At 40.1% G+C, this 12,476-nt stretch overlaps 1 protein-coding gene across 2 annotated transcripts in view; it reads left to right on the forward strand.

Annotated features, from left to right (window-relative positions):
- tnk2b (tyrosine kinase, non-receptor, 2b) overlaps positions 1–12,476 on the forward strand; it is a 51,550-nt gene that overhangs the window by 10,457 nt on the left and 28,617 nt on the right. For both annotated transcript variants that reach the window (XM_059344051.1, XM_059344052.1), the window contains exon 2: positions 12,090–12,267. In XM_059344051.1, coding sequence (XP_059200034.1) covers positions 12,090–12,267 — 178 coding nt within the window. The remainder of the gene's footprint in view (positions 1–12,089; positions 12,268–12,476) is intronic.

The raw sequence follows: 12,476 nt of genomic DNA on the forward strand, positions 1-12,476 counted from the left end.
GTGAAGAAAGGTACCTCAATGGTTCAATGAGGATAATTCACTCGTTTTTCATTAAAAAAAATGCATATTAAAACTTATTTTATGTACACAGGAAATACCTACATATAAAATACAATGGTTTTACATGAAATAGATTTTTACATTTATTTTTTTTTCTTTTTATGAAAACATACTTTAAACAATTTTTTAAAAAGATTTTTAAACTTTGAAATGGGTCAGTTTAACCCACAGTGAATGAATACAGTGTAATCAGCATAGTGAGCTCATTTTCAGATCTCCCATCCACCACAGTGAATACATAGGATTGGTGCTACCTAGTGGCGTCACAGTGGAGCTGCAGGTCAACTTACTGACCATTAATCGTATTGGTCTAATCTCCTTAGCTAGAGGGCAGCTGACGGCACTGTGACACATTCCTTCCATTGATTTAAATCGACCCAGCACCAGTGTAACCTCGATATCTGCTGCTCTACATTCTCTCTTCAACACACACCTGAGAGTGTAGCTGAGAATCATTCCTTCTCTATTGGATGTGCTTTTATGAAAGTAGATATTTTTTCATTTGTGTTGAGATTTTAAATTTAGCAGTGCAGCAGTTCAAGAGTCAGTTTGGGGCTTCTTCTTTTTTTTTAAGGAATGTGTGCTATTTTACATCATCCATTTCATAGTCATGAGAGTTATGTAACTGTTCCTATACTCAAGCGAACATTATTTTCCTGTTTGTCGTGCCAGTAAAGCTTGCTTGACTGTGACTGAAGCACATCAGCCAACTTATAGTTAAAAAGAGTTCTCAGCAGAGAACATGTGTACTTAAGGGAATTTGTATGCCGTTAATGGCATGACTCGCTTAAGGGAGATGTTTCAGGTTGTGTGTGTGTGTGTGTGTGTGTGTGTTCCTGTACTTCCTACATAGTGAGGACCGAAACACGTTTTTAACCAACAGAGTGAGGACATTTTTGCAAAGTGAGGACATTTCGGCTGGTCCTCACTTCTTTAAAGGCTTTTTTGAGATTTCAGACTTTATTTTAGGGTTAAGGTTACAATTCAGTTAATGTTGGGTTGGGCAAGGTAATTATAAATAACTGAAACAAAATAATGAAAACTAGAATCAAAAAAACATTTTCGTTAACTGAAATAAAAATAAAAAGGAGAGTTTAAAAAAAAAAAAGATAATTAACTGAAACTTTCATTTTCGTCTTTGTCAACTCTTTTCATACATAATGAAGATGGATAAGGCAAAGGAAATAAAGGAAAATTTACTGTGACCTCTTTTAATCTCCCACCCAACAAATACCCCATTACTAAAAACTAAAACTAATAAAAACTAAACTAAAAGTAAAGGATTTCAAAAAATAAATACTAAACTAAAACTAGCAAATTCACTCTAAAAACTAACTTAAACTAACTGAATTTGAAAACAAAAATTCACAACCTAATTAAAACTAAAAACTAAAACTAATGAAAAAACCAAAACTATTATAACCTTGCAAGGGTATTCACTGTTCCAATGATGGCCTCACAAAGATAGAAGTACAAGAATGTGTGTGTGTGTGTGTGTGCCAGTTTGTGTGTGGTTGCAAAAGGGAAGAGTACAGGAAAGGGTCTTTGCTTTTCTCTCTCCTCCTGTCATGACACATCCTGCATGTTTGATGTTTTAGAGCCAGATTCATGACATCACCTCTGCGTCTGAGTGACTGTGAGATTAAGACACCTGATGGCTGAACGAGTCCAGGAGGAATCCACACATCCACTCTTGAAATAATGGACTGTGGAGCCAGCTAACCCCCTTTTAGCTATTCCTCATAAAACCGCCACACCTTTTCAATAAGAGATGTAAAAAATATAAATGGGTATACATTGTGATTGCAGTTCAGTTACTCACTCATATAACAGCAGGGAGAGTGTTGTAGCCATCTAATGTAGTCATCCGTCATCTGTAAAACAGGTGGACACGAAGCAAGCACGTGGCAAAACTTTCTTCCCTATCCATTTCAAAGATGGAAATAAATTCAAAGGATTACCTTTTTTCCCATCTGTTTTTCATCCATAAACACAGGAGAGAGCAGCATTTAGATCAGACTTTTTTTCCTCATTTGCCTCTCAGGGCTTCTGTAGATTTATTTGGAACATTTTCCTTGTTCACATATGGAGTGTCGCACACGTGCATAATTTAATGAAAACATATTGTCCATATGCCATGTCCTAGCCCATGTACAGTATAGGTGGGGGAAAAAATCAATACAGCATAGTACCTCATATTTTGCATGGCAAAATTATATTGATTCATAGACGCCAAGTATCGATATTTAGCATTCAGACGGTCAGTATTTTCGCCGTTTTTGTCTTTTTCTGGAGGCTTTAGGGCTCACTTTTATGAATATACTGGAGATATTTATATAAAGAAGATCTATATGCACCATGTGTCAGGATATTGTGTTGGGAAGTTGTTGAAATAACGCTGCAAAGTTCTGCTTTTTTTATGTTTCATTAAAAAAAAAAATCAGAGCAGTGAAGCTTAAAGTTGAGGAAAGTTTGATAAAATGCTGCAGTTGTGGTCGTCCATACATTTGATATCAGTTCAGTTCAGTTTGACTGAATACTTTGTTGGTCAGTCTGTGGGTTTGACTCTCATTGTGGAGAAATAAAAAGACTGAAGTGAGATGAATACACTGAGAATTTTCTCTTATTTGACTAAACAATTCTTGATTGAATTTGATTTTGTGGACACAAAATACAGTGAAACAGTTAAATCACAATAATATCGAATTGTGACTCAAGTATCGGGATAAAATCATATCGTGGGGCCTCTGCTGATTCCCACCTTTAGATAGAATGTATGCAATGTTTTTTAGATGACGCAGTATATTTTGCCGGATACTATGAGAGATACTCAAAAATCAAAGTGCACACCGAAACTTTTGAATGACCAATCGTGGGTGGGCTCACAGTAAATCAGATAACAAGATACAAAATCCAGCAAGCCTCGTTATGAATGGAGACAAAGACACAAACCAGCACACACAGAAACAAAACCATAGCACACAGCACCACATGCTCCTCAGATATATGTCTGCCGTCCTGTCTTTAATTAAAGCCAGACATTTTTATGACAACATCCTTATTTTGTTGTTGTTTTCTCTTTCCTTCCCCTGTGTGACTCCACCGTCTGCTCACCTCCCTTCCTTCCTCTAGTAAACACAAAAACTTCCTAATTAAAAGCAGAGAAGAGTGGCAGTGAATGAGACAGGCAGGCAGGGAAAATATCCAAAGTCAAAAGCAAAAGGCCAAGTGCCAAGAGGCCAAAAGCTGAATAGGTTGATTAACTAGCAAAGAGAAAACAAAGAGGCAGAGAGAACAAAAAACTGCGATATCAGAAAAGCCAAAGCTTCATATGTCTGGCAGGAGACGGAGTGAGAGAAAGAGAGAGCTGCTACTGAGGGTCTGAAAAGCAGCTGGTAAGGGTTTGTTTATAGTCAGCAGAGGGGGAGAGAGATAACATTTTTGGAGGATTAGAGGCAGGAAATAAAAGGCAGCACCAAATAAAGAAGAAAATGCAACGGGTAGGCCAGACCCTGGAGAGGGAGGAAGGGAGGGTGAGTGAAAGAGAGGGGATTAATGAAGGGTGAGGTTAGGACTTTTATGCTGCAGTGGTAAAAGACAGAATAGAAGTCAGTGAGACGGAGAAGGAGTGGGGGGAGCTGAGTGAAGTGAGGTGGCCTGGGCAGGTCCTGTTAAGATAATTGGTTTTTATTTTGAGCTGTAACTTAACGTATTAGTCACCCACTGACAGACATCTGCTGCCTTTGTGACTTTTAATCACCAGTCAGGCTACGGGCCTTTTCTGTGTGTACTCCTGAAAAATGATTTAGGGTTTTAGATGTGTCATTATGTATACAGTAGATAAGTGGATATAACCTGCTGTACCATGATAGTTTGTAAGCAATGCTACAGCTGCCTTCTTAACATGCTTTTTAGGTTTAAATTGACATATCGTGTATGTACCAAAAAAGCTCCCATATTGTCAAAAGTGAGATTCCCCTGTCTAAATCTAGGTGCTGTATCAATACTGTAAAAGTATCAAAGAAATGCATACGAGAGGTGTGACTCAGCAGAGGCCCCACGATATGATTTTATCCCGATACTTGAGTCACGATACGATATTATTCATTCATACATTATTCATACATTCAGAGCAGTGAAGCTTACTGGGGATTTCCACCGGGCGCGTTACAGCAGCAGCACGTCTCCACCGCGGTTTTGCTGCGTCTTCTGCCCGGCGTCAGTTCACACCGGGCGCATTACAGCAGCGTCACGTCAGTTTAGCGAGCCGGTCGTACACACGCGAGATAACGAGATCACACGATAATCCTGCTAATCCTGGTGGAAATGCTCTCATTGATTAGAGTGTTACCTATTTGCAACGGCGTACGCAACGCTGACGTGACGCTGCAGTAACGCGCCCGGTGGAAATCAGGCTTTAAAGTCGAGGAAAGTTTGATAAAATGCTGCAGTTGTTGTCGTCCATACATGTTTGATATCAGTTCAGTTCAGTTTGACTGAATACTTTGTTGGTCAGTCTGTGGGTTTGACTCTCATTGTGGAGAAATAAAAAGACTGAAGTGAGATGAATAGACTGAGAATTTTCTCTGATTGGACAAACCGATTCTTGACTGAATTTAATTTTGTGGACACAAAATGCAGTTAAACAGTTAAATCGCAACATATCGTATCACAATACTCACCATATTGCAAAATGCTTAAAATGGCAATAATATTGTATCGTGACTCAAGTATCGGGATAAAATCGCATCGTGGGGCCTCTGATGATTCACACCTCTAATTAATAGTTTTCCAAGCTCACTCAAAAACCAGCGACTCCAGTGACAAACTAACAACCCCAAACGTGAACTTTCTCCGCTGTGTTAAATTTTAAGATTAGCAGGCAGGGATATGAGAAGAGATCCAGCAGTGGAGAAGGAGGAGACGTGGTCAGCGCCGGTTGTGTGTGCGTGTGTGCGTGTGTATGTGTGTATGTGTGTATTTGGGGGGTTGCATCACAGGAAACAAGCTCTCCATCCTGCAGTTGAATGTGACCCCTTGGCCCTGGATCAAATGCTCCTCCGGGCTGAATACCATGAAGCCTCTGTCCTCTCTGCACCACGCACTGCTCAGCGCTGCACGGACCATCTGACTGACTGCAGGAGAGAGAGGAGGGGTGGGAGAGAGGGAGTAGAGCAGGGAGGAGGTAGGAGAAGGGGTACATGGGGGAGAGAGTGGGAAAAGAAGGGTAACAGTGTAAAGATCAAGGCTGAGGGAAAAGACGATATAAACACTCTACTGTGTTGCATATTACTGCTGTCTGAAACCAACCAGACACACATGTTGTTGCACCCTAAAATGTGAAACCAGAGACAGTCACTCAGTCTGCAGCCTGCCCGACTGGCAAGCTATTGAATCGGGGAGAAGTCGCTCCTATTTTTAGCCCCACGCTCGATGGAGAGATGGAAAAGCAAACAGACAGTAGCTGCACGCGCAAAGACAGGGAGAGAAAGAGAGAGAGGCAGTCTGTTTGTGTGTGTGTGAGAGAGAGAGAGTGAAAGGAAGGGAGGAAGGAAAGGAGGAGTGACTTATTTCTGAAGTTCTGCAAGTTTGGATCACTGGCTCTCTGCTGTGTGAGGAGGACACATGGCTGCACTAGGCACAGGGCAGAGCTGAGAGGCTTTCTCTGCTACACACAGCAGCGCTCAATGACTTTGCAGACTTTTTTTCTCTCCACATATTAGAAGACAGTGTAATTTCTGTTTTTGCACGCTGAAGTGCTACATGAATGCCTCTTTGCCTTCTCGAGGGAGCTGAAGCCAGAGAAAAGGGGCTTACAGGACGATTGGCCCGCCATGGAATGTTGTAGATTTGCACCCAGGATCACAGGAAGGTTTTCTTCCCCCTCTCGGGTTCGGAGCAGCGGGTCTGGACCCGGGGAGCGCGTGCGCTTCTTAGAATTCCCTCAGAGACTGGGAAAGTCAAACTGGGAGGACTCTGGTAATGGTTTAAGAGACAAGCAGCCACCTCTGGCCATTTAAACGTTCATGCACTTTTTTTTTTTTTGCACCTACACTCATCCAGACGAAGGAATTCAGGATGCGACGCTTTGACAAGCTGAAAAAGTCATTCCCCTTCCTGGCACACTTTCATGTGTATCGAGTAAGTCTGGTGTCTGTCTGATGTCTGCCTGGTCCACTGAGGGATTTTATTATTTGGAAATATAGAAGTATAATATGGCTTAAGACAGTGTGATCGTGTGATTTAGAAAGATCTTTCAATATAGTGCTTGTATCATGAATATAGTGGTCTGTTAGTGTGTGTGTGTGTGTGTGTGTGTGTGGACTCTCCAGCTGGACTGAGGCTGTCCTCTGGGAGGGTTGTTGTTATTGCAGCAGGATGTTAGAGCAGACCAGATCTGATACAGGACATGGCTTTGGCCAGGAGATTGGTGTGTGTGTGTGTGAGAGAGAGAGCGTGTGAGCGTGTAAGTGTGTGTGCGTGCATTTCTTCACCACCATGAGGAATGAGTTCAGGCCAGAGGCATTTCTCAGCAGGGACATCATGTTGTTTCACTGCATCTGAATTCCGACATCCCTCTCTCCCTCTCGGCGTCATGCTTGTTGTTTCTGTCTCTTTCTTTTTACTTTGATTTTAAGTGTTACAACATGATGAAATGAAAAGATAAATGTGGTCTATTTAGAGCACTAATACTGTAGTTCTGTCCCTGGTGGGATTTCTCTGAGTCTAGTCATAGTGAAGTTTGAACGTAGCACTCCTCCTGCTGACCTCATACCTCCACAATGTAATGTTCCCATTATATGAGAAGTCAAGATAAGCACTTTCCCCCATTTGTATTTAATAGTGTCAGTTCGTGACTGTATAGTCTTTGTCAGATTTGTCGGGCTGGTTCTTAGTACCTCCATGACTAAAGCTATTTAAGGTTCCAGTACCAGGCAGTATTGTAAGTTCTCCGGTCAAACAAGCAACATATTCTCATAAGTGGGTTCATAGCTTTGACTTTTACAGTGTGGTTCGTATGATTTCCTACGAAATATGGTTAAACAGCTGATGTTCACTGTTTTAGACAGTTAAAAACTATGGTAAGTGTTTAAACGTTGGTTTATGATAGAGAACTACCTAAGGTTAGGCACCAAAACCACTTGTTTAAAGTTAGGAAAAAAGTTAACAAGGTTCGGCTTAAAATTACCAACTACTAATCACTGTCATTGACCTGGAGCATGAGTAAGGAAATTTCCAACGGGACATGAACGTATAGAAGTGCTGGCAGCATTTTACGCATAAGATGCTTCCATTCACATGATGGGTTTTGAATGAAAAGTAAAAATAAGGTTTCAAATGAAGAGCTCTATTGGTATCGGTATAGCTCTAAGAGATCTGGGATTGGTATCGTCATTTCTCAGTGTCCTGCCCTACAGATTGGACACAACCCATCTTAAGTGAACGTATGATAACTACTGTCTGAGAAGCACCTGTCTCCAAAAAGTGTAAAATGTAATAACCTGTTTAACGAGTTTTGTAAATTGGTTAGCAAGTTGACAGAGAAATAGGATATGAGGGCTTAAGCACCTTGATGTTGACCCCTCATGCCTCCGATATGACACTGTCATGGAAAGAGGCCCGAGAGGAAGCTGACTTGCGTCTTTGGCGCCGTCCAGTGAAATAACACTTACATGTTGGCTGCCGGGGAAGATCACACTTCGGACTGCATTATGGAGGTTAAAGGGTGGAATAGTTCATGGTGGGACTCAGTGCAGTCATGTCATGTCAGAATAATGGGAAAAAAACGACTGTCTGACTATAAAAATACATGTGAATACGCCGTCAAGACAGAATAACAACCCGACATTTGGTGAGCATTTTGGAAAGTTGATCTCCTATTATGCAAAAATGTGGTGGACAAAAGTAAATGTTGGAGTTTTAAGTACAGTAAATAAGAAGGTTAAAGTAGGCCTGGGCGATTATATGGTCGCAATAAATTTCAGGTCGATTACGGTGATCAGCTGTGAGCAAAATTACTCGATCAAACATGTTGGAAATGTGCGAGACAACAACCAATGAGTATATATCAGCCATATCAGAGTATGAGGTGTGGTGCATTCAATAGCTTCATAATGGCTATGGTGCGTTCAGGACCGCAGGACATTTGAAAACTTACAGAGAAACAAGTTATTACTGAATGGAACTCAGTTCAACAAACAAATATAAAGAAATATGAAAAAGTATATCGTGATCATTTTTTTTGCCATATCGCCCAGCCTTAGGTTAAAGTTATTTAATATCATTAAATAATCCCAGATAACAAGTAAGGTACAGTAAAGTAATATTCTATTGGCTTTTTTTAAATGAACATGTTATTTCAACGCTCTACGCAATAAAATACAAAACACCTTTGTAGCGTCCATGTTGTTTCTACATTAAGACTTAAAGCTCATGAACACACCAAAAAGTTGAAAGTTTGACTTTCCCAACCTGGAAATGGAACAATCCAAGGAGCACGTATATGCACCATATGTCCCTTATAGGAACATTATGTGCTTTAGGCAAATGTTTCTTTCATGGATGCAAAAGAAAAAAAAGTTGTTTTTGTTTGAATGTTTTTAGGAAACTGTAGATGAAATAAACATGTCACATGGAAGGAGAGCATTTGGCACAGCTCAGCACAGTAGTGAAGCAGCCAAACACACCACTGTATCATTTTTCTCTGGGTAGGGGTCAGGCATGATGCAGCAAAATGCAAAATATGGAGACGGACTCAAATGACTGCAGCTGTAGTTAATCTGAAAGCCACAAGCACTGTAAGCATTCAGTGCAGCCTGCATCCCTATAGTGGATCTTACAGGTTATTATATTATTCTGGGCTGGGTTAACAGACTTATTGTCCCTACACTGCAAATTATTTGTTTCTTTCAAAGATAAAAAAACCCCTTAGATTTAGAGGTGTCAGAAAATGTATCTTGTTTTAAGAGTTAATTTATTATTTTAAGAATCGGTGGACATATCGTTAATATCATACACATAAATGGGTGTAACTATTTTAGGGTGGGGCTTTGTTTAGGTGGTCAAGATATGTTATGCAGTCTGTCTGGTTCTCCAAACTGGGAACACACACATCACACTGTAAAATTATTTGGTTCTTACCAAGATAAAAATGAAACTTCAGTAGTGTTAGATAATTTATCTTGTTTTAAGATTTATTTTTTTATTTTAAGTGTTCGACATGCTTTTTTCTAGATTTAACTATTTTAATTCAAGAAATCTTGCAAAGTGAAATTATCTGCCCATGCAGCAAGATAATTTCCCTCATATTTAGTGTTTTTATCTTGTTTTTAGATACTCCTTTTTTGCAGTGTACGATTTCTCTTCAGGCAAACATCAACAACAAGACTTTTTTTTTTTTTTTTAGACTTGTCGACCGAACCTCCTGCTGACTCGGACATTGCTAAAAAGATATCGGTTGACCCACTTTTATGTGCATCGCAGTGAATTTGTATCAGGATACGGACATCTGGCATAACCATTGGGGATTGAGCCCTCCCAGCAGATCAGACTCAGTCAGACCTCACATCGAAAAGTCATGGAAAATACAGGGACCACTCACTTTCCATTGAAAAAGCACGCTAGATACATATTTTCAGTGTTAGGAGGGGATGGTCACATGACGTTTTTTATTACATTAGGTGTGTGAGAAAGAAAGACGCTCTTTAATTCCTCAGGTCACAGTCATTAAGCAATAGGAAGTGGCCTCTAACCGAGCCCATTAAGACGTTTTAAATGACAAAAAGGAAGCTGCGACCTCTGACCCTTTCCTCCAGACCCTGTAACCTTGGCTCAGTCGCCACAGGAAGTTCCTCATTCACAGAGTCTAATTACTACTGAGTGGAGTGACCCCTGTGCCCCAGAGCATCCACCCTGAAGGTCTCCCTGTCACTGTCTGCAGATTAGGAATGTTTGTCATTTTTTCTGATGATTAGGTCGGTTCACTTCCCCACTGGGAGTAACACTGTGGGCCAGTTTGAGCAGGTGTAAAGGAGGAGTAGATCTGCTTTTGTAGTGTAATTATTGCTTTTACTCTCTATATAACTCCATTATCTTGACTCAGAGCCCTATGAAAAAGTCCATGTTGTGCTAGTTTCGGCTTGTCACATTAAGTAGACAGTGACTGATGACATTTTAAGCTCCGTTGTTGTGTTTTGACATTGATGATTGATGGTCTGGCTGTGTGTCTTACGGAGGGACGTGGCATAATGTATATACTGTGGTCAGATTGTGTAGGAGTCTCCCATCTGTCATCGCTGACACTTATGGACGCCAGATGTGTATCTAATGTATCTCTGTCAGAATACTACATTCTGTCTCCAGAGTAGCTGTTATATAATCTACAGCTCTGATTCCAAAGAAGTTGGGACGGCCTGAAACATTAATAAAACGGTGCATCATTTGACATATATGTGATCGGGAACTCTACAAAGACTGTAGCAGCACTCCGTTTGGTCTTCCTTCTTAACTTCGCCACTTCTATAGTCAGTCGACAAAAACACTCTTTTTCCACGCGAGCGACGAGACATGACAAGTTCTTTGTCTTTTAAAATGTTTACTTAAAAACAACAAAGTAAATTACAAGTCTGACGCACGGTCAAAAGACTGTGTTGCTTCCACCATGTTCTGACTAAAAACGAAACTTAAGATACTCAGTCAGTTACCATAGTTACCACTATATAGTGACATCACAATGTAAAATTTAAAGCATTGAAACATTACTTATTGTATATTTTAAACTAACATACTCTAAGCATTGCATGAATTACAATGAAATTATCATCATTCATTTTTAAACAGTTTTTAACTTAAATTATTATTGCTGAACTGGCCCTTATTGGCCCTTACAAGGACAATAGATTTAATGATCAACCTTATTATTTATTGCATTGTATTTTTGATTTTTGTCTGAAAATTTCAGTTAAATTAATTGCTGACTTGTAGAGGTGGGGAAAGTAATCAATACAGCATAGTATCGTGATATTTTGCTTGGCGATATTATATCGATTCATGGCCGACAAGTATCGATATGTAGCACCAACGGGCCATCAGTACTTCTGTCGTTTTTGTATATTTCCAGAGGCTGTAGTAGGCTCACTTTTAGGAATATACTGGAGATACTGGTATCATGTGAAAGTAGAAGTCATCAAGATATCGTGTCGGGAAGTTGTCAAAATAAAGCTGCAAAGTTAGGCTTTTTTATGTTTCATTCAAAAAAATTGAGAGCAGTGAAGCTTAAAGTTGAGGAAAGTTTGATAAAATGCTGCAGTTGTTGTCGTCCATACATCTGACTGAATACTTTGTTGGTCAGTCTGTGGGTTTAACTCTCATTGTGGAGAAATAAAAAGACTGAAGTGAGATGAATAGACTGAGAATTTCCTTTTATTTGACAAAACAATTGAATTTAACAGTTAAATCGCAATATATTGTATCACAATACTCAACATATCACAAAATGCTTGAAATTGCAATAATATCGTATCGTGACTCAAGTATTGGGATAATATCGTATCGTGGGGCCTCTGATGATTCACACCTCTACTGGCTAGGTTGTATATTAACATCACAATGACAGGATCTGTGTAATCAATGTTCCTCTAACAGCAGCTAATGCTTGGCTCCTTGTTTATGTGATGTACATTTGGCTAACCCAGACTGCAGTGTGTGTGTGTATGAGTGTGCCCAAAGGTGTGTGTATTTTGAGTGTATTTGCATGTTAATGAGTAATCATTAGGTATGTGTACTCTGATGTAAATGTCGAAGCATCTAAGAAGGTATTTCAGTGTGCTGTAAACCGTTACAGGGGCCACACAATAGATCTGAACTTTTTCCGCTTTCCGCTTCTTTTTTTTACAGAAAAGAATGGTCCGATTGTTGCATAGTGACTTTCTATCCAACTCTAGCTTTGAAACTTTGAGCCAAGCATTGAGAAAACCTTTGAATGAATATTGAACTCAGTTTCCTGTATTTCTTTGTGTGTGTTTTTGCAGAAACTGGGCAGCAGCATGCAGTGTGAGGAAGGCACAGAATGGCTGCTGGAGCTGCTGATGGAGGTGCAGTTGCAGCAGTACTTCCTGCGGATCCGAGACGACCTCAACGTCACGCGGCTGTCACACTTCGACTATGTCAAGAATGAGGACCTGGAGAAAATCGGCATGGGTCGACCTGGTGAGAAACTGTGTGTCTGTGCGTGCATGTGTGTAGGTTTTGTTGTACCAGGGTTAGGGTCTGTTTTTGAACATTTCCAAATTCTAGTTAAGTTCTTGGTTCAGACAACATCACATTAGACTGAACACAATACATGTGAGCAAACACAGTGGCAGCTGTTTGCTTCGGTTTCTGACACAGCTGAAAAAAACTCCCTGGTTAACTTGAAA

The sequence above is a fragment of the Centropristis striata genome, chromosome 11 (genome assembly GCF_030273125.1).
Source record: "Centropristis striata isolate RG_2023a ecotype Rhode Island chromosome 11, C.striata_1.0, whole genome shotgun sequence".
NCBI classification, from domain to species: domain Eukaryota; kingdom Metazoa; phylum Chordata; class Actinopteri; order Perciformes; family Serranidae; genus Centropristis; species Centropristis striata.